Source organism: Pelobates fuscus, chromosome 2, assembly GCF_036172605.1.
Source record: "Pelobates fuscus isolate aPelFus1 chromosome 2, aPelFus1.pri, whole genome shotgun sequence".
NCBI classification, from domain to species: domain Eukaryota; kingdom Metazoa; phylum Chordata; class Amphibia; order Anura; family Pelobatidae; genus Pelobates; species Pelobates fuscus.
In genome coordinates this window covers 315,054,269-315,078,116 of record NC_086318.1, presented here as the reverse complement: position 1 = coordinate 315,078,116, position 23,848 = coordinate 315,054,269, and the positions used below count along the sequence as shown (strand labels likewise).

At 39.5% G+C, this 23,848-nt stretch overlaps 1 protein-coding gene across 1 annotated transcript in view; it reads right to left on the bottom strand.

Annotated features, from left to right (window-relative positions):
• Positions 1–23,848, bottom strand: part of WASF1 (WASP family member 1) — a 138,289-nt gene that overhangs the window by 1,593 nt on the left and 112,848 nt on the right. Inside the window, exons 4-8 of the mRNA XM_063443515.1 lie at positions 16,972–17,125; positions 11,196–11,313; positions 9,070–9,236; positions 5,835–6,014; positions 4,778–5,412 (exon numbers count right to left, since the gene is read on the bottom strand). Of these exons, the coding sequence (XP_063299585.1) occupies positions 4,778–5,412; positions 5,835–6,014; positions 9,070–9,236; positions 11,196–11,313; positions 16,972–17,125 (1,254 nt within the window). The remainder of the gene's footprint in view (positions 1–4,777; positions 5,413–5,834; positions 6,015–9,069; positions 9,237–11,195; positions 11,314–16,971; positions 17,126–23,848) is intronic.

Here is a 23,848-nt window from a genome sequence, read left to right as displayed (position 1 = left end):
AGGTCCCTGGGTCTGACTATCAGCGACATTGACTGCCTTAACAATTTGGTATCTCTACTCGATGAAAACGAAACTGGACCTTCCCCGAAACATACTAATCTCAAACCTAAGAGCCGTTTCACTCCAAACTTCTCCGCTTTCAGGAACATTGACCTGTTCCTGGAGGCTGTGAAAAATGAGATTGAGTGCATTGAAACTAAAAATCTTAGTAGCTACCCGAACGAGAATCTATCCCACCAAGAACAAAACGCTTTAAAAGAACTAAAGGATAATGATTCCATTGTAATCAAACAAGCTGACAAGGGGGGAAACGTGGTTATAATGGACACATCTAAATATGAGAAAATGGCCCAGGATGTTCTAGGCAATAGAGATACATACACTGTACTACAGTCGGATCCCACCAACACCTTTCTTGGAAGGTACAAGTTGATTTTGGATGAGGGACGCAGTAGAGGGTTGCTCTCCAATGAGGAATACAATTTCATCCTCAACCCTACCCCAAGGATAGCAACCTTCTACTGCCTCCCGAAGGTCCACAAAAGTCTGGAGGACCCACCGGGCCGCCCCATAGTATCTGGGATCGATAATCTGACCCAAAATGGGAGCCTATATATTGATCAGATCCTCAGACCATTTGTGGAACATCTCCCCTCGTACATCAGAGATACAAAACAAGCATTACATCTTTTATCGAACCTCCACATTCCGCCCACGTCCAATCTGTGTAGTCTGGACGTTGAGGCCCTGTATTCCTCTATTCCGCATCAGAGAGGAATTGAACACGTTCAGTTCTTCCTCACAAAGAGGGGGAGTGAATATCAGGCACACACTGAATTTACTCTAAACTTATTGAGGTTCATATTGTCGCATAATTTTTTCCTGTTCCACAAAAAGTTCTACCACCAGGTGAGAGGAACGGCAATGGGTACGGCGTGTGCGCCGTCATATGCCAACCTCCACCTTGGGTGGTGGGAGGAGCAGATAAAAATCTCTGATGTACTTGCACCATTTAGGCCCAGGATCCTAGCATGGTACAGGTATATCGACGACATCATATTGGTCTGGCAAGGTGACAGCATCGAATTTGACCAATTTGTCTCTCTCCTTAATGATAATGAGGACAATCTTAAGTTTACCGCTGAATTTGGCGGGTCTTCTCTTAATTTCTTGGATCTCACAATTTCGATTTGTGAGGATGGTTCCCTTAAAACTACTCTATTTAGGAAACCATCAGCATCCAACTCCCTCCTTAAGTGGGAGAGTCATCATCCGAGAGCCCTTAAACAAGGGATCCCGACCGGACAATATCTCAGACTCCGACGAAATTGTTCGGACTTAGAAGATTTCCAATTTAAGGCTAGAGCCCTGAGAGCACAATTCAAAGAGAAGGGGTACCCAAACAAATGCTTGAAAAAGGCATATAAAAGGGCCCTTCTCACTAATAGGGAGGACCTCCTATTAGAACCATCTAACTCCGAAACCACTCCGAATAAAATCATTCGAATGATTGGTACATTTGATTCTGGCTGGAATGCAGTAAGAGAATCCCTCCGAAAATTCTGGCCCATCCTACTTAAAGACACCCACTTGAAACCAGTGTTGACGCCGCAGGTTACAATTACTGCCCGTAGGGGGAAGAACCTACGTGACATCTTGGTTCCCAGCCATTACGTGGCCAAACAGAACCCCCAGACCACCTGGTTAAGCGGTTCGATCCCAGTTGGTACTTATAAATGTGGCAGATGTGTAGCCTGTAGACTCATTCTGAAAGACTCTAAGAGAGTCCAGGACAGCGAAGGTAAACAGTCTTTCCAAATTAAGCATTTCTTCAACTGCAACTCTATGGGGGTAGTCTATCTCCTCACTTGCAGCTGTAAACTTATGTACGTTGGTAAGACCTTCCGCCCTTTTAAGGAACGCATGAAAGAACATGCAAGATGTACAAAAAACCGTATGGAGACACCAATCTCCAGACATCTCAAAGACAAACATGGGGGTTCTTCCAAAGACATACGTTTTTGTGGGCTGGAACTGGTGAAGCGAGAACAAAGACGGGGGGACTTCGACAAAATCCTGCGCCAGAAGGAATGCAGGTGGATTTTCAAACTGAAGACCCTAAACCCCAAGGGGCTTAATGAGGGTTTTTCCTTTTCTCCATTCATCTGAATAAGATGAATATCTCCCTCCTGACTACTATTTTGTGAGAACAACCTCTGTTTCTCACCTATGTATTTGCCTAAAGACCACTCATCCTCTATGAATACATCAATGCCGTACCCTATAAGATCCAGGGCATCGCCTTATAACTCTGCATATCAATAACCTTTTAGAATGATGACTAATTACTTCACTACATTGAATGACATGATTTGTCAGATTCATGTCCATTTCCAGAAACACTATTTTCCTATCGGTTACACCTCTTTGGATAGAGGACCCGTCAATTTAATTTAATGCAACCGTAGTGTCTGATTATAAGAATTTATGTACACATTATATAATTTTTTCTTCTCGGGGGAGGAGGTGGGATCTCTCTCCTCTTACTATAGTCAGTGGGACTATGTTTGACCGGGATATATCTGGTCCCCTCCTCCCATATGTATGTTCTGGCAACATAACATATAAACTTTGGCTCACTCTTTACTGTTTTTTTTCTGATAACCACCATCACTAGTTTACCAATTTACAAATAATAGCAAATATGGGAATACTACTATGTATCCGGTATCTATGGACATACATTTTTAAATAAAATTGCTACACATCAGTGCAAGCTATATGCATTTTTAAATAAAATTGCTGCACACCAGTGCAAGCTATATGAATGTCCACAATAACCTATGGTTGCCCCAGTTTATCAAACACTGCTCTATAACATCATTTTATATATCATTAGACCAATGGTATCAGGCATCATACCGAGCCATTTTTCTCCTTACCTCAAAAGACTAAATCCACTAAGGAGTTAATTATTAATACATTGTCTGAGGTCTGGCTCGTTTGGCACTGTTTAAGAGATTTTCGCCGATCTCCTGCTATTCACTGCCTGATTAATCTTTGACTATTACCTGTATACTGATACTTTCTCTTACGGCCCCTATGAATATCGGGCTTTACAGTCATACAAATGTGAGTCTAATTAATGTGAGCATGAACAATTACACTGGGACCCTTTGGTATACCGATTTATATTATTACAATGTAACTTATATTTCGTAACTTTGTAATTCTGGACTCAAACGAATTCCTTTGTTTTCCCTCCCCTCCCTCCCGCCCCCGTTTCGGAGTGGCTGGTATCTAAGGGAGGAGGGAACATGATAAACGTAATCTAATCCTGTAACGCCCCCTACATTCTGTTGGGTGGCGTTCCGATACTGGGAGGTCTTTCGTAAGAGTATCCACGTGGGGCAGTTTGGGAACACCCCTTGTAATGTGATTGGCGGTTCTCAGCCAATAGGAGCATGTCCTCCCCTTCAAAAACCGGCAACGAGCCCACTAACTTTCCAGCTCTTGACAAAGGCGTGTAGATACGCCGAAACGCGCGTTGAGCGTTCATTTTGAGCCGATGCTCACCTCTAGATTTTGTATTCTCAACTTGGAATGATCTGAGCCGACGCTAATTCCTAAGATTGAGTCGAATATTTTTATCAATACCACTAGGTTTCCTATTTGGACGGGTTAACACTTTGAACATTTGGAATCTCTGTTATGGGGTTTACCTACTAAGGGGTGGGAAAGTATTTTGATAGAACTTTGCATGTTGTATTGTCTGGGGAGTTAGGGACATCTTGAGGCTGCCTTGAAGTAGCAGTTAGCTCTGACACTCACAGATGTGAGCTAGACAGCTAGCCCAGGGCAAGTTTTTGAGACGTGTGTGTGGTATGTGGTTAAGGTGTGGATACTAGCTGCGCTGTGTAGCAGCAAGCCTGTGTGTCTCTTTTTGTTGGAGCATTTCCCTCACTCCTGTGTACCCTACTCTCTATAACACCTGCCCTTGGCAGCAACCACAGCCCTTCTACCCCCTAGGACTCTCATGTATATAGTGCTATATACACATTTTTTGTGTTAATATCTCGGACTTAGGGGTCCATAGCACTTATATGAACAGTGTTTGCCTCTCCTCTCCTGCCCCGTTGTTTGGTATCCCCTCCACTAGATTTCAGATACTTATACTCTGGAGCTTTTGGCTCCTTATTAAAGTCTACTCTACGATACCTTTTTTGCCCACCGTCTGGATCCTAGTGTGTAGTGGCATTTCTATGGCCATCTTCTGTGGCCTTTTTAACTTTACTTAAATCGTATTTGTTTGCTTTTTCAATAAAGGTTTACCCTAGTTTCCCCCCTCCCTCCCCTGTACATGTAACTTTCATTATTCTGAGGTATATATATTTGAAGGCAAATTCGGTCTACACCCATTATATATGAGTGTTCTCCAGATTCAGCTTTCATATCTTTTTTCTTTTTGACTATCTGCTACTGCTTGCCTGTAGGTTTTTCAGCAGTTGTAGAGACTTTAACGGCTAGTATTATATTTATTTTACTGATTGCATATTTTCATACATTTAATTCATTCACAATTGGTGTTACTTCCAGCCTGGATTATCTTTTAATAAATGTATAGAACATATTACAGTTAGGGGGAGCATAGTAACAGATCATACCCTGAACCTTTATTAAAAGGATGTTAACATAACACACTTTTGTAGGGTTTATGTTTACATTATCGTCAAACATAACTTTTTTTCTGTTACAGTGAAACAAGAAAATGACCAACCTTTTCGTATAGCTTCCAGAAGAACACTTCTAGCATCACTAATGACTGGGAGCGTTGATGGATGTCTCTTGGTGTCAGGAACAACTTGAGAGGGTGGGGAGGGAGGAAGTAAAGGAGCATGCGAACCGGGAACAATAGAAGCAAGAGGATGAAGACCAGTGGGAGGATGAGAGAGGGGTGGGACTGCAACAGGGGAAGAGGGTCGCATTCCTGGTGGGGGTAAAGGAGGAGGTGGTGGTGGTGGGGGAAGACCTTGTGCCTCCATTTGTGGAAGTGGGTGTACTGGCACATTTTCAACAGCACGTGATACTGGAGGGGAAGGCTGTGCGAGGGGAGGCGCAATAGGAGGAGCAGCAGGGTGAAGGACACCAGGTGCTATTTGGAGTGGAGTTGGTGGTGGTGGCATGATTGTAGTCTGCAAGTTAGCAGTTGGTGGTGGAGGCGGAGGAGGAATAGGTGGTGGTGGAGTCGAAGATATAGATGATCGCAGCGAAGATGCCGAAAGAGCAGATGGAAGAGGAGGGGGAGGAGGAGGTAGAGGGGGTGGAGGTGGAGGAGGTGAGGGACTAACAAACACTTGCGTTCTTCCCATGGCAGGAGACTGTGGCCTGTTGTCATTCAACCCTGATGTGGCACTATAATTTTAAAAAGAAGTTGATGTTAGACATTTAAAAATTCATCATATTCAAAGAAATATTTACAAAAAAAAGGAACTGTAAAACCTACTAAAACTAATAATGTAAACCATAAAACATGTAAAAAATATATATAACAAAATAGATGCAACAACATATAAATTCATTAAGTAACAAACAATGCTTTTCATACATTTTTAGAAATGTCTACATCTTTACATGTGTGAACAGCAATCACTTGTAATTTTTTGTGTCATATATGAAAACGAGCAAAGTTAGCATTATGGTGATTGAAAGATACATTTTTATACTGAAATATACAATTTTATACTGCTAATGGAGAATTTATGAGCAAAAATACTTCTGTGCCAATAACTGCAGGATACTGTAAACTACTATTGTAAATATTAAGAGAAGTGTACCTAATCATAGGAGGCATGGCCTTTCCATCTCCTGGTGCATGCACTGGTGGAGGAGGAGGTGGTTCGTGTGGTCTCACCAACACTCGATCTTCAACTCTGTTTAGTAGATCATTCATTTGACTGTAGGGCAATGCAGCCAGTGAGAAGGGTCCATCAATTGTTTCTCCATAAGCTTGGGGCCTGTGCAAAAATGACTGTTACTAGTTGTAGTTTCAAGTTCAATTGAACCCACAACCTATGCAACCCCAGGAAGGGGATGGCAAATACTAAACAAAATATTCATAAACAGAGTTTGCGGTCAGGTGCACTGAACTGTAGATTATGAAAGTATATGCATCTCAAGACCTAATCAGTAAGGCATTAGACCCCACCGTTCACCACTGTACACTGTGTCATTTAGTAATGTAAAAAATGTACTAGCAATACCAGTAGTTTAAACAACTATGAAGATTAATTATATAAACTGTACTGGGTTCGGGACCCCCTGGTCTAATGTTCTATTTAAGAAACAGTTCCAATGTTTTACTGATTGTTAACCAATCTGTGTACCACTAATTTTTACTAGTGAACCATATTTCAAGGTCCAGAAGACCATAATATCCCGATCTAAGACAAAATACTAAATTATTGGCTTCATTCCACACAGATGCCACACAAAAGATAAGATAATAAGAATATCAGCAGCTTTTTAATATTAAATACAATACAATACGATACAGGTACTTGTGCAAAATTCTCAGACCAGTATTTTTCTGATGTAAATCAAAAGAAAAAACAACCACCATTCAATGATTGATGTCAAGGTTTAGCCATCAAAAAGTAGGATGCAGGAAGCTTTGTTAATTTAATGGAATCTTGCAGTCTGTTTAAAGGGACACTATAGTCACTCGAACAACTAAACATTATTGTAGTTGTTCTGGTGAGTATAGTCAGTCCCTGCAGGCTTTTTAATGTTAACACTGCGTTTTAAGATAAAAGGCAGTGTTTACATTACAGCCTAGGTACACCTCTAATTGCCACTCTTCAGACGGCCACTAGAGGTGCTACCTTGGCCAAGGCTGCATGGTGAGCAGCCCTGACGTCTGCATGGAGACGCTGAACTTTCCCTATTGAGATGCATTGAATTAATGCATCTCTGTGAGGAGATGCTGATTGGTCAGAACGGCATTTGGCTCCACCTCAACTCACCTCCTTGGCTGGGATCATAAGAATTGACAATCTCAGCACATCCGATGTTTTCTTATGCATCTAATGTCAGCCAAAGAGGTGTATTGGGGGTGAGGCCAGACGCGAGGAGACCTGCGCTGCGCTCGAAAAAGGTGAGGAAATCACCTAACTTGAGGTAATGGGGGGGGGGCCAACCAGCTATAGTGACTTTAACACTATAGTGTCAGGAATTACATGTTTGTATTCCTGGCACTATAGTGTCCCTTTGAATTAGAATGATGCTTGAAATACTGAATTCAACACAAAAATGCATCATACGTCCCGACATTGAGAGTTATGAATTCATGGGGTGGTGCTGAGCTGGACGTGAGGACTAGGCCAGTGATACACAGAAGGGTGGCTCTCGGCAAAAAGAAAGATTTGTCAGGCTGGTTAACTCAGAGTTGCACATTAATATCAGTATATATATAGTGCCTACCTAATTCCAGTTGCTTTCTAAATAAGCTGTCGGAATACACAACAGCAAAATACATGTTGACAGATACAATAGCTGCTCAAAATGAACTTACAGTATAGCAGGATATGAGGCAATCAAGGGAAGAACAACTCACCAGAGGAAAGGAAAACTTTATAGTCAGTGTCTCTCTTAAAAGTAACTAATTTACAAACAGTGATGATGTTTAATGAATGGGAACTGCACTTCAATTTGGAAGGTCTTAATTTCGTAATTTCCCCATTTTTAGGTTTTCTTCTGGAGAAGTTATTGTATAAAGTTTAGTCCCTTTGGCAAGTGGATGCACACTAGGATTTGTAACTGTTTGTTATTCATTTCATGGTCTCGTTATATCTGTAAAATTGGTGTGTTGAAGAACCATATTGTAGAAGGAGTGAATTGGATTGTGTAACGTAACGTGGGGAGGGATAGGATGACTGTTGTAATGAGGGACGTTACCCAGGAAGAAGATAAGCTTTCCTAAAAATACGAGCTTTAAGGTACTTCTTAAAGGAAAGAAGGTGAGGCAAAGTTGGATGTTGTGGCCCTTCATAAATCCTGTAGAAATGTATTGAATTAGCAATATAAAAATTAACAGAGGGCAAGAAAAATGCAGAATGTAGTGATTGAGAAGGGGTGTATTTGTGAATAAAAGAGGTTAGAATCAGAAGTTTGAATTGGATCATGAAGGGGACAACAGTCATGTAAGGACTGGCAAAGGGATGATGCGTTGGTATGGCAGCAACATTTATAATGCATTGTAGTGGGACAATGTGGGTATTAAGTTTTAAGAGGAGCAAGTAAACAAGGTAAATGATAGGGCTAAATGTGAACAATGTTTTTAAGGTGAAAGTTACATGTTTTACGGGCAAAAGGGATGTTGGGAGAAGAGGTGAGTTGAAAAAACACCAAGGCAGTGATGCTAGGATTTGGATAATGGGTGTTCCATTGCTCAACAGGAAGTGAGACAATGGAAGCAGGATTGTGAAAGTAGAAAATAGAAGATGTTCAGTTTTGTTGAAAACAGAGTTTTAGAAGACGCAAAGTAATCTAGTTTGAGTTAGAAGAAGGGCAATTAGGATGCTTTTTTTGGGGTATGCAGATAAGTCTGAGTGTCATCATTGTGTTGATGTCATTGGAACCCAAAGGAACCAATAAGTTTACCAAATGTGGAAGTAATAATAAAAAACAAAAGCGGTATGGACTAAACCAAAGGGGAACTCCAATGGACACGTGTAGTGGGGTAGAGGTGGTGTTGAGAGTGGTAGGAAGAGAATTGGAAAAGAACAGTGTGATGTAGACAAAAATCATAGAGGTTTTCAAGAAGCATTGTGGATAGTATCAAAAGGACAAGAAGAATTTAAAGAGAGTAATTACCTTTGGATTTAGCAATGCACAAATAAATTACAAGTCACTTTAGTTAGGATCATTTAAATAGTGGAAATGGAACAGTTCCAGATCTCTCTTCCTCTGTTCTAGAATATATGATCCCACTCTCTTGGAGTGCCAAGTAAATACAAGATGATGCAATATTCATTAATACTTTTATTGTATGTATTTAAAATGAACACATACCTTGTTTCGAAATGTGGACCATTAGCAATTTCAATTTGTTTATGTATAAATTCTACATCATCTTCAGCCAGCTCCAGACCCTGAGCCAACTTCTGCCACTCACGACGTCTGTCATGCGGAGCTCGAGGCACCTTTTCTGGTTCATGTGGTCGATCAATATTCTTCTGCTGCAAGAAATAGCATTACATAAAAACTAAAACAAATGCAATAAATGTATAGCATGTGCCAAACCCTAAAGCCATGAAAAAGAAAAACTCTAGAGTTCATTAAATTATACCTGCTTTGTTATTTTGATTAATGTACAGAAGGTGGCTTCAATTAAGGAAAGGCAATAAAATATGCTACATGGCCGACTTTAAGGACAATACAGAAGATATTTGCATTGTGAAGCTACCACTGACCACAAAAAATTCTGACACATGGCCGCTGCTGCAAAATGCATTGAGCGGTTTGTATTTGTTGGCATGCCCTTTTTAATTGTCACCTTCAGTGTTTCTAATAATAATAATATTTTAGTTTATTTGTGCTTATTTAACAGAGATCAACCTTACAGTCACACTTGTACATATATATTTAGGCAGGTTGATGGTAAGTTAGAAAAAAAATGCTTGTTTATAGGATTTTCCTAGTAAAACATTTATTATTCAATAAATGCGGGACTGTATACTGAATTGAGAATTCTAGGCAAGAGGTGGTGATCTGGAAAGAATTGACAAATTTGCAACTTGGTTTAGTAAATAACCTCCTTATTCTGTTTTTGGGTTACAATGACTGCTGTTGATCTTGGTTGCACAAAATAAAATAAAACTGAAAACTGGAGAAACACCCATTTTGACTCAGTTATGTGTATGTAGCATTGGGAGAACTTCCATTTGGGGATGCTATTTCCTACTGCCTCCCACCCAAAAACTAGTGCACATAATTCTAACTTCATTAAATGTAGAGTGTAGGAAGGTTCTTAAACAATTAATAATAATAATAATAATAATAATGAAAAATAAAATAGTTCCAAACTGTATAGCTAGATCCTCTTTAAACAAAAAAATATCATACTTTGGCCTACATTTTATATTCTTGAATAAGCTTTTGAAATGATTTAATAATTTTAGATAAAAATTTCACATAAAAAAAATAATAATAATAAAAAAAATACATCATATATAAAAAAATATGTAATATTATAAAAAATATATATTAATATTTTGATCAGTTTAACCTATTAAGGACTAAGGCCTTTTCGCCATGCATTAATTCTACCTCAATTTCCACTTTTCTGTTTAAGTGCATCCATACATATTATAAATAATTTTTAACGGCTAGATAGAGCTTTCTTTTGATACCCTATATGTATATATAGCGTAATATTAAATAGGAATCAAATAGTAAAAAAATGGGAGAGGGAGGGGAGAACGATACATTTTCGTTTAATAATATTTAATTTCTACACGCAAAGTTCTCTAATTAGTCTTGATTTCAATTTATTTTTAGAAGTTATAAAACAAATACGGCAAGGAGTCAATTACGGTAAAACGTTGCACAATCTGATTACAACTTTAATTGTAGTCACAGAATCCATAACCGCAACACAAAAGCAGATATTTGTAGAAAGTACATCCCCCAGGCTATGTAATGAACAGTATTTAGACACTTTTCATTTAACCATTTTATCACAAACCGTGGTCAAATAAGTAACTTTGTTGTGGGGTTTTTTTTTCTCAACACTCATGTATTTTGGGGAAACTGTGCCACTGTTCTTAAGTGCAGTGATACCCTAAATGCATATATCTTTTATCCTAGTCCTGCCCCTAATCCAACCCTTACCCCTGATCCAACATCTAGTTTTACCCATAATTCAACACTTATCCTACCTATAATCCAACCTATTATCCTACCTCTAAAGAGTTTCCCCTCTGCTGATGTTATTGTTGACACAAGCAGAGGGATTTCCTAGCTCACACAGCACAGAGGACTCTGGGTGTTAAAGCCATGCACTGCATGACGCCATGGACAGTCATGTGGTCATTGAGTGGTTAAAACAGTTTATTAAAAAATATTAAAAATCAAGGCCTTTTAACATATGAGCACACTGTGAAAAATGATTGATTGAATTTCTAGAAATGTCATACTTTCTGTTTCCGCTTTTCTTTCCTCTTGTCCTCTGTGTCCTGTAGCATCTTCTCTTTCCATAAGTCAAAGAAGTAGGATGGATTAGTGTAAAATTTCAAGCCTTCTTTACCGTCGTCTCTGTTAAATGAAAAGGTTTATAAGCTAGGAACAACTTAAACAGGAATGTATTCAAGTTTTTTTCACATCAAGAAAGGATACCGACGTTCTTACAATGCCATCACTTAGACAGAATGCAGTACACGCATGGCTTTATTTGTACTGTTAGATGCAGAGATCCATTAGAAAAAAAACAACAACAAAAAAACAATAAAGAAAACAATATGGGATTTTTTGTTGTTGGATACTGTTAATCCTGGCAGATAACACCGCCATGGGATAATATTATACAGTATCTCACAAAAGTGAGTACACCCCTCACATTTTTGTAAATATTTTATTATATCTTTACATGTGACAACACTGAAGAAATGACACTCTGCTACAATGTAAAGTAGTAAGTGTACAGCCGGTATAACAGTGTAAATTTGCTGTCCCCTCAAAATAACAACACACAGCCATTAATGTCTAAACCGTTGGCAACAATAGGGAGTACAAAGTAGCAATATTTTGTGTGGCCACCATTATTTTCCAGCACTGCCTTAACCCTCATGGGCATGGAGTTCACCAGAGCTTCACAGGTTGCCACTGGAGTCCTCTTCCACTCCTCCATGATGACAAAACTGAGCTGGTGGAGGTTAGAGACCTTGTGCTCCCCCACTTTTCATTTGAGGATGCCCCACAGATGCTCAATAGGGTTTAGGTCTGGAGACATGCTTCACCTTCATCTTCATCTCCCACCACCATGCTTGACTGTAGGCAAGACACACTTGTCTTTAGACTCCTCACCAGGTTGATGCCACACACATGCTTGATACCATCTGAACCAAATTAGTTTATCTTGGTCTCATTGGACCACAGAACATGGTTCCAGTAATCCATGTCCTTAGAATGCTTGTCTCCAGCAAACTGTTTGTGGGCTTTCTTGTGCATCATCAGTAGAAGAGGCTTCCTTCTGGGATGACAGCCATGCAGACCAATTTGTGTGGCGTATGGTCTGAGCACCGACAGGCTGACCCACCACCCCTTCAACCTCTGCAGCAATGCTGGCAGCAGTCATACGTCTATTTCCCAAATACAACCTCTAGATATGACGCTGAGCACGTGCACTCAACTACTTTGGTCGACCATGGCAAGGCCTGTTCTGAGTGAACCCTGTCCTGTGAAACCGCTGTATAGTCTTGCCCACCGTGCTGCAGCTCAGTTTCAGGGTCTTGGCAATCTTCTTACAGCCTAGGCCATCTTTATGTAGAGCAACAATTCTTTTTTTCAGATCCTCAGAAAGTTCTTTGCCTCGAGGTGCTATGTTGAACTTCCAGTCACCAGTATGAGAGCGTGTGAGAGCGATAACACCAAGTTTAACACACCTGAGACCTTGTAACACTAACGAGTCACATGACACCAGGGAGGGAAAATGGCTAATTGGACCCAATTTGGACATTTCCACTTAGGGGTGTACTCACTTTTGTTGCCAATGGTTTATACATTAATGGCTGTGTGTTGAGTTATTTTGAGGGGACATAAAATTTACACTGTTATACAGGCTGTACACTTACTACTTTACATTGTAGTGGAAAGTGTAATTTCTTCAGTGTTGTCACATGAAAAGATATAATAAAATATTTACAAACATGTCAGGGGTGTACTCACTTTTGTGAGATACTGTATAAATAACACACACAATATTCAAAATGTGGCATTTAATAGTATTGATACGCTCAGCTAATATTTAGTAATAACACACAATGGAATCATGAATAATTTAATAATGAAATGTACAATTACTTGCTATTCTTATTTTACACCCTATAATTAAGCACAGTAGGTTAATACTTCCTCTTAATAGCGCATATCGCTTCATTATATCCCCCGAATAAGTCTTCACCCCGTACGTTTTTCTTCTTCATTCCTTATTTCTTTTATTGCATTATTTTGGAGATTTTTTTATTTTAAACATTTTCAACAATGAAATGTAAATGCATTTGTAAACGTGCTACCATGACAGAGCAAAGTGACGTACAAGACCCCCATTTAGTGTCAGATGACAGAGTATAATTCCAATACAACACATCGCTAAATCAGAATCCATTTTGGAATGTGATAGTCACTTAAGGAAATTTGGCAACAACTTGGTTTAGATTAGAACCTACATGCAGATCAAATAATGGTAAAAAAAAAAAAAATGCTTCTGGGGTTGCAATTAATTTTCTCACTCGAACAAAATGTTCAAAGTACAGCACATTATTTTAACTTTAATTGGTTTACTTAAAGAATAGGCATAGATCTGTGACATCTGTTGTGTACCATGTGCCGAAAGCACAAGCAATTCTGTAATTGGTGTAGAAAAAAAAATGCAGTTTAATTTCTGTGTGCATATTACCATGGAATACAGACGATATTAAAGACAGGAGCAGAGTGTGCATCCTCAGGTCTTCCTTTATGAAATTACCAATCCGAGCATCATAACACAATGAAATTGCTATGGTGCGTGGACGTCCTGGGCACCAGTTTACCTGAAGGGGTAATAACTACAAAGACACCCGATCGCTCTGCTCCTGTACTTCTTCTCAATGTATGTCGTGTGGCTTCAATAAGAAAGTCTCGGACCAGGCACCAATGATAGGCTGAGAAAGTCCCTTGACACTCTCAGGCTATCCGTAGTTTCCCATTGAAGGAAAAAAAAAAAAAGGTAAAAAGCTACTTATCTTTTTCTATAGTGCAGCCTTCTCTGTGGATATCCAAATAAGTGATATCAATTCTGCCCCTGTTTAGATGGAATTCATTTGCTGTGACTGTTTACCCAAAAGCTACTTCTAGTGGCGATGTCCACTCTCCCTCTGGAGGCATCCAGCTTCTGAATTTTCAGATTCAGTAAGCGTGGAGTGCCGTCGGGTAGAGGCGCCGCTGATTGGCTGAGAGCAGTTCTTATTCAGCCAACAACTATCAAAAAGCAGAAAGGCACTAACAGAAACACGTGATATAGTCAGAACTGATGCTGCTCAGAGAACATTGACAACTATTAGTCAGCCACTCCACCCAGATACTATTGGACAAGCCGGCAGTGACACAGGTTATGATTTATCCAATGTGAAGGCTAGTGACAGTCACATTTCTATTTCTGGAAAGAGTGATAAACAGCTAGTATTCATTTAACTTTGTAGCGCTTGGTTAACAGGTCCAAAAGGTGAATAGATTCAACAGACCAGAATGTGAGACCCCTGACTAGGAAAACTACTTACTGGAATTGGAAAAGCTTAAGGATGATGATCATGTGAGGATTTACACAGAAAGATTTGCAAAGAAAGAGAAAAAAAAAAAAAAACAACTACTAATTTTTAATTATATTCGATTCTATGTTTTTGATTATTTTTATTCATAAGGCTAATTTTAACCTGGAGAGCAGAGAGACTGGAAGGTTATGTGCATAACTGAACACGGAGAACTAAAATTCACAAGAATGGGTCTTTAAATATAGAGAATGTGTTATTTTTTTGTACGTTTTGAAGTCACATCCAAGAGTACCAGTCATGCCAAACAAGATGGCCACTTTAACGCTTACAGTGCCTTTACAATCTTGAATTGTATACACAATGGAGGTCAAATTCCTACACAAAGCATACAATTTAGTTTCTGAATGACAGATAGGACTTTATTTGATGCTCTATAAATACACACAGCCAATCAATTTAGTATGGTTAAAACAAAAATACATTCAATTTGTTTAAAACTAGTTAAAGGGTTACTCCATGGACCATGACCACTTCAATGATTTGAAGTGATGATGGTGCCTAAAGCCTGTATGCAGAGCATTGTGCTCGTAAACAGTGCAAAAACAGAATTTAACCCTGTTGCAGCCTTAGTGGCATCATTAGCAAGATCAGAACTACAGTTCCAGGCTGGCCAATGCCAGGTAAGAGGACAAAACATTGCTAAATGGTTTGTATCCCTACTATCATAATCAGTACAGCGGGCATGGTGGACAGAAGTGGAGAGACACTAGCAAACTACAAAAATGGTATTACGGCGGTGGCAACCCACAAAATTATCTTGTCAGTCCATAAAGCTTGCCTAGAAATAAGGTTGGCATGAAACAAATAATTAGTTGTTTAACACTGCTGCCAGACACAGAATGAAAGTCATCAGAAACTGGCAATACTGCCAGGCTAGTGAGTGTGAGTCTGCACAGATCTTACAGCAGACAGGGGGGCTGCATGACATAGCAAGATACTTTATTATTTCTCTTCTGCTCCCAATTCCTTGATGCTTTGTAAGTATTGGCAACTGGGATAAGATACAAAGCTGAGTGAGCGTTCTAAAATCTCTAGACAGTTATTCATGATCCCTTGCAAACAAAAGGAAGCATGTATGTGTACATGAATGGGGGTATAAACAAAAGTTTAAGTCTGCTGGGACCACTATCGCAGCCAGAGACAATAGAAGTGACCAAGGAAGTGGCTAATAATTCTGACCCTGTCTTCTCCTTCTCCATAAGATGGAGGAGCTTACTGAATGAATGGATCATGGGTTTACCTGACCAAGTTATGTAATCCCCCACCCCCTTTATAAATACAGTGTTAGTGAGGTGTCCAACTTTAAAATCTACGTAAGCATTGTGGTGTCTTTCCGAACAGTGATCATGGTTCTTTTCCTCTGCTGCATGCACCCTCCCCCAACCTCTCTAAAAAACATTGAATATGGAGGGGGTGCAAAACCACAATTCTCATGGTTATTACGAGATTACTGGGGATACACACTCTTAAAAAAAATGTATTTACACCATGCTATCACATTCAGGATTTAAAATGGTCTCACTTCTTAAATTTGGAAATAATCTGTTTTCAATTCAGTGAAGAAATTGCAGAATTAAATTTGAGAAATCCAAACAGTAAGCTAGTATGCTGTATATTCCTGCTCTTTCCCACCTTCCAGTGATTCATAAGCATATAAATGAGATTTGCACACCTAAGCACAGATGGTACCCAAAGGTATTGCCACTTTCCTTATCTCCCATATCCTAATAGTTATCAGGCTGGTCTTTTTCACCACTGGTTATCCTCTAACTAGTGATGATAGTACAACACCATGACTTTTTGTTCTTTTTGTCTTCTATGAATTCAGTCCTTCACAGTCACGTTTAATCCCATCACTTCCACCATTTCTCAATCATGATTCAGTAAAACCTCTCTCACTTACCTCTTGATGATCATGACTCAGTGGTAATCAGTACAAAGTTCCACTACCCTTTTAAATTTAATTACACAACACGTAACAAGAAGGGAAATCTGTAAAGCAAACTACTGGCATTCCACCCCATCAATACGAAGGTATTTAACTGGTCAAACAAGTGTTCCAAGACTGCTTCCTCTTACATACCTAATCCAATAAACACACAACAATTTGGGCCTCTTTGACATAAGGTTCTCCACCTCTCCTGTCAAATTCTGCCCCTTAAAAGGCTTTTGCCCAAATCTCTAAAACATTCTAGCACATGAACTTAAACTAGCCACATACAAATACTCCTGGTGTGTGCAATTTAGAAGACTGTCTTCACCTATACAACTTCTGGGACATCTGTGTCCCATATGTACTATTCTCCTTCAGACATGTCTGCTACATCAGTTTGTTTCTTTGATCAATGTATCTTAGGTTGGCATTTAATAACGAACAGCCAATACTGACCTGTAGGGAGTTAGTATATTTAGAGGAGGAGGATGTTCACATAAGTCATATGTTTCATGGAGCGGAATTGGCAAAGTTCTGCGGTCAAACAGCTGTTGATCCTGAATGGTTGAACTTCGAAAGGCTTTCCTCATTGTGATATCTTGTAATGAAACTGAAACACAATAGAAAATGCATTAAAATAGACAACATACAAATGTAAGAATGCATACAAATGTAACAAATGTAAGAAAGCGGGTCATTTACTAAACATAGTATCAGGTGGAAGAAAAAACTAAAATATCAATAAATTCAAATAGGTTTCCAAAACATGCTGCGGTTTTTAAGATCAACTCAGTCTATTAACACTGCTTAAACTTAGATCCTACTAAACCACTCTATATAGTGCAACAGTTTAGTGAGCAAGTTAAAGTATGGCAAAAAAATAGTTGAAATAGAACATAAAAAAAAAAAATCTGTGGTCTGCACGTAAGTGGTTTACGTCATTCCAGAAAAAAACAAAAAGCACTATATGAATTATGTTTAATTTATTAAGTTTTTGTTTATTTTTTTTCTGTGATAAAGTAATTAAAACGCTGACATTAAGAAGTTATATTTTAGTGTACCAGAAAACACAAGTAGGCCTTGAGCATTTTTTTCTCATCAATCAACAATGTTTTTTGGTTGGCAAATACACGAGCAAGAGAATTAATGTAACATTTTACAATGCTTTTATGGAGTATACAAAAAATAAATTAAAAGGATCACTAAAGTGCCATACTTGTTTTCCTGGCACTATAGGGTCTCTAGGTCCCCCCACCCTTAGGGTCCCCCTCCCGCCGGGCTCTAGGGTGAGGAAGGGGTTAAACACTCACCTTTTCTCCACCGCCGGGCTCCCTCGGCGGTGGGGACTCTCCGCCTCCTTTCCCGTCATCGGCTGAATGCGCATGCGCAGCAAGAGCCGCGCGCGCATTCAGCCAGTCTCAGGAAAACATTGAGAATGCTTTCCTATGGACGCTGGCGTCTTCTCACTGTGAAAATCACAGTGAGAAACGCAGAAGCGGCTCTAGCGGCCGTCAATGAGACAGCTACTAGAGGCTGGTTTAACCCATATGTAAACATAGCAGTTTCTCTGAAACTGCTATGGTTACAGCAGAAAGGGTTAATCCTAGATGGACCTGGCACCCAGACCACTTCATTAAGCTGAAGTGGTCTGGCTGCCTATAGTGGTCCTTTAAAAAAAAAAAAAAAAAAAAGCACCATAGAGCTTACAATGTCTCAAATACTTTAGTACCATACTACTGGTTATCTCTGCTGTGATTTTATATTTCATTTTTCATATAGTGTTTTCTTCCCAAAGGAAAGTAAAAGCACTTTAGCTTTGCACTAAGTAGAACTACAGAACCCTGAGACAGCAGAGTTGTTATTTACATGCATTTCTTACAGAGATAGTACCGGAACAACATACAGAAACAAACCCAGATAAATAAGATGCAAAGCCTCAGGCATATTTAGGCAAGAGAGTAAAGGATTAGTGAAGGAGTAGTCAAAAGATGCAAAGTATATTTTAAAGGTGGGGTGCTGTAAAGCTTTGCTTGTCTTGGTAAATCCTACCCATAGTCTCCTTTGTTGTAATGCTACACATATAAAGTCCTGTATACATAGGAAATCCATCCCTTTGATATCAGGTCTGTTTAATAGTAGCTGCATAGCATAATTGTACACGCACTCTAAACACATCTGTAAACATAAAAGCTCAGTTTAAATAATTTGCAATCAACAACAGTAATGAAACGACTACAGATTTCAAATTGTGTAAATAAAGCCAATCTGATTTAAATGAAGCAGTTTTCCACAGATACTGGCTAATAAATGCACAAGTCCTAATTCTAAGCATAGGGAATTGATTATTTTTGTGAATGCTTTGTAGTATTTGAAAAGATGACAGAAGAAAAGAAATGTATCTGCAAAAACTTGTACCTTATGAAAACACCCCCCCCCCCTTTTCTTTTTTTATAAAGGAACACCATGGCGTTAGGAATACAAAACGGCATCCCTAATGCTATAATGTCCCTATGCCATAAGGTTATTGTCTATGTCCCTAGGCGCCATGGCTCCTGGGGTTTGTCAAGCCCTGCTTAAAGGGACACTATAGTCACCTGAACAACTACAGCTTAATGTATTTGTTCAGGTGAGATCTATAGCTCCCTGCAGGCAATCTAATGTAAACACTGTATTTTCAGAGAAAATACAGTGTTTACATTGATTGATAGGAATACCTCCAGTGGCCGTCACTCAGACCGCCACCAGAGGGACTTTCTATCATGTAGGGTTCTAAAAAGGCCCTGTACACGTCAGACGTATTACAATATGTCTGACGTGTGCAGGAGAGAGAAGGCACTGTGTGCGCGCCTTCTCTCTCCAGCCTGTCAGAGAGGAGAGGGGACGGGCAAAGACCGCAAGCTGAGCTGTCAGTCAGCTCAGCTCGCGGCCGCGCACACCGCGCGCATGCGCGGTAGTGCGCTCAGTACTTCATAGGGCAGCATGAATGCCGCCCTATAAAGTATGTGCGCATGTGCGGCGAATCTGCGCATGCGCACAAGGGAGCAATGACGCTTCCAAATGGAAGCGTCTGATTGCTCCCTGCTCGCGCCCGCCTATTTCGGAATTTTGACGAAATAGGGGGCGCGGCTTCACGAGGCTCCCGGCGCTGGAACCAGGTGAGTAAAAAGGCTTGGCTGGAGAGTCCCTTTAAGCAAGTCTATGAAACTCGCCAGTGCTTAAGAAAATATTGCCTCTTCCCATTCTGGAAAAAGCTGAACACCAACATTTTAGATGGGTTATTGAGATCAAATCAAAAAGCACTTAAAAAGAAAAGTCGGTTATTACATTTTCCATAACAAAAAACAACAAGTAGCTCCTTTAAAGGACCACTAAAGTCAACCAGGTCACTGCACCTCAATGAAGCGGTCCTTTGCAGTGGCTCTGTAGGATTAACCCAGAAATGTAAAAGCATTGTAGTTTTGGAGAAACTGCAATCGTTACATTGTAGGGTTAAACACGCCTCCTCTATGAGCAGCATTAGACAGGACAGACTCCGAAGGAGACCATGCCTCTTCCTGGAGTTCACAGGAGGAGAATAGGAGAGGAAAGCTGTGTCGAGGGAGCGGGACGCTGGAAACAAGGTAAGTAAAAAGCTTTTTTTTTTTTTATACAATCCTTATTTTTGTATTTTCATCATTGTTAACAAGACTGTATTGTATATTTTAAAATAGTGAAATAGAAGCATGTTACAAACGGTTATTAGGTTAACCAGTAGCATTACATATCCACTTGCAATATTTAAGCCCTCACTCCTGTGTTAGGTAGTTTAGTGGGTTCAGCCTGTGTGCGCTGTGAGTGCTGTTTCCTACTTCGGGATCATGGCCATCTCCATGCAGGTTAGCTGGAGGTGCCTCAGCGCTGTTGTACCAGGGATGGGGGTTGGGTGAATTAGGTGAGGTTATCGACTCCAGGGGAAGTAGAGAAGGGTGAGTGGAGTAGGAGATAAAGAGAAAAACAAAGAGAGAGAGAGAGAAAACAAAAAAAGGGGTGGGTGGAGGGGGAAGACTAGTTGTAGTTCTATCATTTATTGCCACCACTGCATGCTATGTCCTGGTCAACAACATCGGTTCTGTCGGTCAGAACTTGCGAGTATCCCCTCTCTAGTGTCGTGGTATGCTCTCTCCCAGTGTCTTGTTGGGACTGTCATCTTTTCCTGTGTATTGCCGAGGGGTTATGTCCTGGTGTTAGTGGGTGTCTATGTCTGCATTCCCTCCCTATGGGTGAAGTCGGTCCAGGGCTACCATTTCAGGGCACATTTGTCCTCTAGGGTCTAAAAAGCTTTTTTAAAATGTTTTTTTTCTGAAGTGGAGGAGGAGGCCCTGTCCCTTAGATAGGGACAGATACAGTAAAGAGTTAAGAATACAGGTTTGTATTCCTAATGCTTTAGTGTTCCTTTAAGGCAGCCAACGGCATACATTCAGAGAATGATTTCATAAACCATTTAATCTACAAATGCTAAATTGTTAGAAAGAAAAAACGATACTCAAAGGAGTAGTGTCACCCTACTGAATTAGTCTTTGTACAAAAATGATAGATAACATTCAAGCATTTTCTTCCGTAGAGACTCTGAATGCACTTTGTGCAAGTTTTGAATAGCATAGATCTCCCTTTCAGGAAAACATTCAACTGGTTTTGTTTAATAAATCAATGAAAGTGAAAAGTATCAACAGCTTAGGAAGCCAACTGGCTTATGAATATGCAACACCACCTGCCCTAGAAGAAGAAAAAAAATAAAATAAAAAAGTACAGTAAGCATATATTATTAGTATGTTACACGACTAGTCACATAAAAAAAAAAACCTCCCAAGTTTAATTGCCATTAGTAGACACTTTGGATAATGCCTAACATTTGCATGATCAGGTGTTTTGGAACAGATAAAATACAGAAAACAGAAAATACATTTTTATACAATAAATAAATGGAAACGTACTTCTCTAAAAATTATACTGTTACATAAAACAAATAAAATCACATATAAACAGTGTTAACCATTTAAAGGATCACTAAAGTCACCCAGAGCACTCCATCTCAACAAAGTGGTCTAGGTGCAGTGGTCCTGTTATTTAAACACTGCAATGTAATAAAACATTGCACATTTGAAGACTATGTAATGCTTAAATTGCAGCGTTAAATCCACCCCAAGTGGCTGTCTTTCATGTTACAACCCATTACTTCTCTATGAAGCAATGGATTGGAAGAGTTTGCAAGTGATGTCAGCTGACATCACCAGAACAGAAGCTAGAGGCTGATGCGGAGTGAGGTGAGAAAACGTCATGTGACATAAAAACCTAAAGTCTCTGTCCCCACGTCTGTTACTATCTTGGAGACACGTTAAAGAAACACTATTGGGTCAGAAAAGCATTGAATTGGCTGAGATCATCAATTCTGGAGGCAGATCGAAGGTGGGTTGGGAGCAGAGCCAAATGCTGCCCTGGCCAACAAGCATCTCCTCATAGAGATGTATTGAATCAAGAGCGTTCACAGCAAAAACCCTGCAAGGAATGACTAGTCACCACAACAACTAAAGCTTAATGTAGTTGTTCTGGTGAGTATATAGTGCCCCTTTAAAGAAAATACTAAATAATATTAGGATCAGGGAGTCTTATGGTGTGGATCAGAAACCATTTTGTCTTTTTGCTATTAGAATGGTGGGCTGATTGATTACATCAGCCGTGTCTGCAAGGCTGCTATAACCGAGGCAGAACTACCAAGAAATGTGATTGTTATCACAAGATAGATTACCGTTATAGGTTTGCTGTTGTCGAAAGTAAGAAAAATCAGCATCCTTGAACTTTGATGACACCAAAGGATTTTTTTTTTTATTCCAGTGAGGAAGATTTTAAAGGGCACTTTTTCTGTTATGCACTTTGCAATGTGCGCATTACTTCGATGCACTTTATTAAGGGAAAAAGCTGTATATTTTATTGCATAGTCACTTTAAGATTTAGTCCCATTTATTGTGTGTATTTTTACTTATTTATATTGCCACTTTAGGCAATTTGCCAATTATTATATGTTGTGATTAAAAGGAATTAAAACATAACACACCAAAAGAACCAACACCTGCAGTTTCTGATATGCTTGTATGTATGTAAATAGTTACACATAAGTAGAAATGACTAAATATATGGCTTAATTTACACATAATTGTTGTTTTATCCTCAGCGTTTATTTAAAGATCCATTAATACAACATAGATTGTGCCAGGTTTCTAATGGAATGCATTGAAATGTACGCTAACCCAGAGCCAATTTTCAGCCTAAAAAAAAAAACAAAACTAAAAAAACCTGTTGCCGTGATAGTGAAGTAATTAGACAGTCTTAAAAAGTAGTTTCAAGCCGTTCAACCCTGCCACTATCATTTTTGTGTACAGATTAATTTAGCTTCACCTTGATGCACATAGGTTCACAGTTTTCTATGTAATGTCATGGGCATCTTGGGACAATAAAACAAGTGTTATTCCTTAAATGTAACTATAGACACCTAGACCACCTCGTAGAATGTAAGCTCACTTGAGCAGGACTCCAAACACCCTGTGTTGCAAATACTCACCTTGTTGCAAATATTTGTTTGTAAATCCATCTATTGTAGAGCTCTGTGGAATTTGTTGGTGCTTTATAAATAATAATCTCAATGAAGTGGTCTGCGTGCGATGTCCGTGTCTGTTTAACCCCATTGTACAGCGCTACGGAAATTGCTGGCGCTATATAAATAATAAAATAATAATAATAACACTGCAACTGATACCATGCCTCCAGTAGCGGTCACAATGACATTATAGGCACTGCCAGCAAAATAATCGAGTTAGAAACATTGGATTGGCTGATATCCTTTACGCGGATGTGGAGTGCGATCGCAGAGACTGATGTAGCAAAAGGTTGAAAGGTAAGTAGCACCCACTTTTCAAACCATCATGGGGGTGACCCAAATTAGTGTGAGGACACTATTGCGTTAGGAATGCATGTTTTTATTCCTAAGGCTATAGTTTTCCTTTAACAGTAAAGGGAAAACCTACCAATGGTTGATGCCCGTTACTTCACTCATTCTATATGTTTTGCACCATAAAGGGGGACCCTCATTTATTTGGAAATTGCACAACTGATATAGCATAAAATTACACGTATATAATTGTGTTAATATTAAGTATAATATTCATTGGTACTGGGGTCGTCCTCAATTATATCACGCTACAAAGCGGGTATTGTCAGAAATGCATAAGAACTGATACAAGGGACCTGCGAGCCCGATCAGATGATGATACCTTACTTTTAAATGTAACTCAATCTGGAGACC